The sequence below is a fragment of the Nematocida ausubeli genome (genome assembly GCF_000738915.1).
Source record: "Nematocida ausubeli strain ERTm6 chromosome Unknown supercont2.9, whole genome shotgun sequence".
NCBI lineage: Eukaryota > Fungi > Microsporidia > Nematocida > Nematocida ausubeli.
In genome coordinates, this window is record NW_026515642.1 from 1 (window position 1) to 5848 (window position 5848).

At 34.3% G+C, this 5848-nt stretch overlaps 3 protein-coding genes across 3 annotated transcripts; 1 reads left to right on the forward strand and 2 right to left on the reverse strand.

Annotated features, from left to right (window-relative positions):
• Positions 1 to 907: 907 nt before the first annotated feature.
• NESG_02465 (uncharacterized protein) lies at positions 908 to 2485 on the reverse strand (the record flags this gene model as incomplete). The annotated part of the gene is made up of 1 exon (XM_053050069.1): positions 908 to 2485. A coding segment is annotated over one exon (1578 nt), but the record flags the coding sequence as incomplete, so codon positions are not given.
• Positions 2486 to 3130: 645 nt separating this feature from the next.
• NESG_02466 (uncharacterized protein) lies at positions 3131 to 4318 on the reverse strand (the record flags this gene model as incomplete). The annotated part of the gene is made up of 1 exon (XM_053050070.1): positions 3131 to 4318. One exon carries the CDS (start codon positions 4316 to 4318, stop codon positions 3131 to 3133), a length of 1188 nt encoding a protein of 395 aa, XP_052903646.1.
• Positions 4319 to 5707: 1389 nt separating this feature from the next.
• On the forward strand, positions 5708 to 5848 carry NESG_02467 (uncharacterized protein; the record flags this gene model as incomplete). The annotated part of the gene is made up of 1 exon (XM_053050071.1): positions 5708 to 5848. A coding segment is annotated over one exon (141 nt), but the record flags the coding sequence as incomplete, so codon positions are not given.

A 5848-nucleotide genomic window follows, 5' to 3' on the forward strand; every position in this document is an offset into this window, starting at 1 on the left:
CATGAGATGCACAAACTTAGACACTTCTTTGACTAGAAAAGTCTTTATAAATTGCAATAAAAGCTTTTTCTCTACTATTTCTAAAGAACTCTAGCTAAAGCACTTTATACAAAGCTTCTTCACATAGCACAGCTAGAATTAAAATATTTTATACTTAGCAAACATATAGTGAACAGCTAACAACATGGCTATGTATAGCTAAGCTAGCTGTATAATTATTGGTTTTCCTTGCCTTGAGAGCATGAAACCTTCTCTCTGGGTCGGCAATGTAGATTAGTGTTGGCTATTATCTCCTAGTTTTGGCTGTAAGGCAGCACGCTAAAAGAGGATATGCTTGCATACATATAATTCATTTTAAATGGGTTGCACTTTTAGCCTTTATTTGCCCTTCAGCAAACAATTAACTATCTCCTGATAGTATGACAAAAGACATCTTCTAGAAGCTTTCAAAGTCTTATGTTTTTTGTCTAGAAAACTCTATTCTGGGAAGGCATGAATAGAGGACAGAAAATAAATTTATTCTATATTTTTGTATGATTGAGTGTAGCATTTCATAAAGAGAGAAATAAGCTATACTTCAAAACAAATTTTTAGTCTTAAGATTTATATTTGAATATAACCCGATGTATTTACAACAAAATAGCGAGAAAACTATTTTATCGCATTTTCCTAACATACTTAAAATGTAAAAGCTTTTCATTAACATAGATTTATTAAAATTAAATAAATTTCTGACTTAACAAACCTGCAGTTATATTCATCCTCTATACCAACTACCAAGAGGTAGAATTAAAAATAAAACAAAAAGAAAAGAATTTTAGCTTTACTTCACATACAAGTAAAAACACAGCAAAACAGAGCTAACTGCACTTTATTTTCTTGAATATAATCTGAATAACCCGAGGCCCTAGCTAGATGCAGCACTATATATTCTAGAATTATTTCTCTCCAACACCTCTTCTGCACGGGCCAATTCATCTTTTCTCTTATAAAAAACTTTTTTCTCATTTTCATACATACTATTTGCTATATCATATGCTACATACGCTTTATATTTTTCTCTTGCCTCAGATAGAAGGTCTTTCTGTATATTACACATACCAATCCACAAACCATTCATTTTTTCTAGACTTTCTATATGCTTTGTGTGCATTTCTAATATCTCGTTTAGTGTTTCTGACTCTTTTCCTTCGTTGTTCTTTTTAAAATACTCTGCCTCTTTTTCTCTCGCAGAAAGCAGCATTTTTCCTTCATCATATACTTTATTATTTACCTCTATGGTATATTCCATTGGAATAGCTAACCTTTCCTCTAAGAGCATTAAAATCGAAAAATACTTGATTTTTTCTTCTCTTGAGTCACAACCTTTTTTCAACCCGTTGATTGCAACCTTGTTGTATTCCTTATACGCATCCCACTTTTTTATTTGGTCACTGCACATCTTGTCTAACTCTTCTTTCATCACGCCAATCCTTTTTATTTGTTCGTCATACTCAAGGTCTATGCCGGTAGGTATTTGAGTATTTATCTCTTTTCTGTAGTAGTTGCAGATCTCTTCTTCTATAGAAGATTCTTTCTCTTGAATCAATTTGTGCGTCTGCACAGACTCTATATATCTCTGTCTAGTACTGTCTAGCTTTTTGCCTACTTCAATAAAGATAGACCAAGATTTGTCTATATCTTCATTTAATTTTTCTAGAAAAGCTATCTCTCTATTTAATTCTTCTTCAGCGATATCCACATAATATTTAGCAAGATTTTGCTTTTTTTTCTCTTCTTCTATAAAAAGAGAGTTTTTTCTTTTGTCTGGCATAGGTACAGATGACAAAACTGAACTGCCAGAAACAGTATCACTATCACTTTCTTGTCTATCTAGTATGTGCTTGTCTTCTGTCTCTTTCGCTAGAATAGGTACAGCTGGTGAACCCGAACTGCCAGAAACAGTATCACTATCACTTTCTTGTCTATCTAGTGTAGAGTTATCTTCTGTCTCTTTCGCTAGAATAGGTACAGCTGACAAAACTGAACTGCCAGAAACAGTATTACTATCACTTTCTTGTCTATCTAGTATGTGCTTGTCTTCTGTCTCTTTCGCTAGAATAGGTACAGCTTGCGAGCCCGAACTGCTTTGAATAGTGCTATTGCTATTTCCTTGTCTATCTAGCGCGCGCCTATCTTCTGTCTCTCTCACTGGCATAGCCCATTCTCTTCTTTCCACTCTCTTCTTTCTTATATTTTCTAAAGAGCGAGCCTGTGTGTCTTCTTTTGCACTACATAATGTTTTTTTCAGCAATGTATCCTGCGCAGTATGCGTGCGTCTACTAAAATATTTTCTAGCCGCCATCACCAAAGACACAACCACGCTAATCGCCAATAATTTCCCTAAAGTGCTTTTCTTACACAGTGCTTTCATTTCTGCTTTTAACTTCCTTCCCCTGTGCGCGCATAAATAGTTCGTTTGGATTTCTGCTCTAATATTGACCACTAAAATAATAGCTGCATACTCTTTATAAGAGTGGGGGTTTCCTCCTTAAAGTGTTAGAAATGATCATGCTAAACTCCTTATAGCTTATTTCCCATCCATTGTCTATAAGCCACTAATAGTTGATCAATCAGTAATATGCAATCACCAATAGGCACGCCCTGTCCTACAATAAAAATATGTGTTCACTATCACGCACAGGATAACCCGAAATGTGGATACATAATTTGTTTTAGTGTAAGCAAGCAGGGCCTCTTGTAGTGTGCTGGCCTAAAGCCAACTCAAAATAATCAGCATGCACCTACACCATTGGTCTGGAAAAAGGATGGCATGCCCTCAAAGCATAGAGCTCAACAATAAATATTGCATGGATAGCTCAAATTCTTGACCATGAATAAATTTTAGTAAAAGTAAAGTAGAAATAGAAATAGCATAAGAGGTTTAGTTATTACTACACATAGCTCAAAATTGCTGCTAACATACACACTTTATCATCCAACTCCTAAAGACCCGAGATACTTTGTCTCCTAGCCTACCAGACTGCTTATACATGCTACTGCTGTGTTCTCTGCTGTGCACAGTATTCCGGTTATATCAAGATACCTGCAGCAGAAACTAAACACTGGCATTCAGGATATTTCTTCCCAACTATTCTTCGAGGTTATGTAGTATCCTTTCAACTGTATCTAAAACTTTTTCCTGCGTTTTGCACTCACAATTAGCCGCATTGTATGCTTTATACATGCTGAATAGTTTCTTTGCTTTTAAAATAACATCTTTCTGGGCTTCGTATAGCTTAGTTAGCCCGCCAATCTCTTTCTGCATATATTTAAAGAGAGTGTTATGTAATTCTATTAATTCTTTTTTATTATTCTTCAAATCCTTGTTTTCTTCGCTCTTCAGTAGTGGATATAGCAGCATACTTTGGATATTATTTATTTCTGCTAATATTTTTAAATTATATTCTAGTTCAATACCTAACTCTATTTCTATATCTACTTTATTTGAATAGTAGTAAAATGAATCTTCTATTAATATATTCATATTATTTTCGGGTTCTATTCCATACATAAAAACTTTCTTACATATCACCTCTCTTCTTCTTTGATATTGTTTTAGTTCATTTATCTTTGCATATAGCAAAAGAATCCTATGCTTTTCTATGACATATTTCTTGCATTCGCTGCTTAGTATTTGAAAAGTAGTAGTATTGCAATCAATAGAGCGATTCTCAATCTCTCTGTATATATCATCTTCTTTGTCACTAGCCAAAGTACACTCTTTCTTAAATTCATCACTTTTCTCTCTAGCAGTTGTTAGTTCTTTACTACTGGTTAAAAATAAACTATAATTTTCTTGGGCCCGTTTTTTCATCGCTTTTAGTGTCTTTCTCTCTTTAGTGCACACTTTCCTAAGCATATCCTCTATCTTCTGTGCTTTATTCATTGTATCATACATTACCTCTTTTTCCTCTTTTATAAAAGCAGAGCTCTTGTGTTCATCTGGTGCATACATTTCTAAAGGAGCATGAGTACCTCTGGTGTTTATGACATCATTCAATTGCTCAAATGGTATTGTTGTGCCTGCTTTCTCTTCTGCTTCTTTACTTCCTCTATCATCAAATTGTCTGTTTTCATGCACTACACTATTTTCTTGATCTGTAGAAGATGTTCCCGACTCATCTATCATACTTAATGGTCTTTCCTGTGATTTGTCTTGGCTGAGTGGTGTGGCTACGCATGTGTATAGCATCATTTCTAGTATTAATAACACACGAGCGACCATTATCACATATTCTTTTATAGACTCTTTGCTCGACTTCTTTTCTCTTGTCATGCTTTTTTCATATTCCGTGCTAATATACTTTACACATCATTTAGATTTCTTGCCTAATATTGTGCTCTTCTAGATCTCTAGCTATTTCTATGGTATGTCTGGCAAAAATATAAAATTAAAATTAAAGAGCTGCAAAGAGTTTAGTGATAATGTATATATATATATTCGGGTTATATGAGAGGGGTTGTCATTCGGGTTATTTGCCTTTCTTTCTACTAGGCCATCTCTGTAATAAACAACTACAGTATTTTTATGCAAATTCATTGTGTCCTATCAGTGTATACTTACATTCTAAACACATTTGAAGAATTTTGCCAAAAGATCCTTGTACTTGTCCTAGTAGCACTTATACATATCAATACATCTATATTCTCTATTTATCTGTCTATTCTTTTATTTATATACATCTGTCTACTTTGTCTTTTTCTTCTCTTTCAGTGTGCTTCTTGTATTTTTATTCTCTTATATATTGGAAAATAAAGTATACATATAGCCTTCTGAAGCAATTTATTTTACTAGAGTATAAAAAGAGAAATAAAGCACTAGAGGCAGGGAAAAGAAGAAAAGTAGCACATTTCAGAGAACCACTATTGCTCAGACATGAAGAGAGAAGAAAGAGAGAAACAGAAAGAGCGGCATACTCCAGGCAAGTAGAGAACAAAACAGGTATTTATTGACAGCTATACATACACTCTCTTACACACATCATAATAGTCTGTATTATGCACTACACACATATATAGAGGCACTTTGTCTGCGCATCCATCACATTATACATATGTATAGCATAGAAACAGCTCTGTTAAACATCCTCTGGGCACACTCTGAGTTGAGTTTTATTTTTATTTTCCTCTGGCTATACACATATTGAAGGAGTACACTTTCTAGTGCACAGACACTGCATTGATCTACTACCACTCAACTCCTTTATTTAGACTGCCTGAGTGCACATATCTTGGCTATATCAGAGTGGCCATCTAGCATAGCCAGGCTTCGGTGTTTTCAGTATACTGCTTTTAACGCCATTGCATAGTACACTAATATATCTAGATTAGATGATAAATAAAGAAGCCTATTCAATAGGACAGGCTTTGTGTATCTGAGTCTGTTTTATGAGAGAACCATACGAGTGTTTTCTAACTATTGGTCTGCAGGACAGCAGAATAGTATGAAGATGATTTCACTGGCATATTTACATATGCAGATTGGATACAATCACTGGCCCAACTAAAGCAAAGAACTGTTTTTGCTTATTGGCTTATTATAAATTGCATATAATTGACCTATAAAAAAATGATCTATATATAGAAATAATTGATGCAAAGGATAATAATGAAAAGCGAGAAATTAAAACGGTTAGAGAGAAAATCTTTTTTCGATTTACAAAGAATGATCAGCAGACTACTTCTAAGCCTAGTGATAATGCAAAGTATTCTTGCAAGAATCGATATGGAAGACATAAAGACAGTCAGTGAGACTTTTGTTGGCGAGAAGCAGGATGTGGTTATTAACCCAAGAGGCCCATTGAAT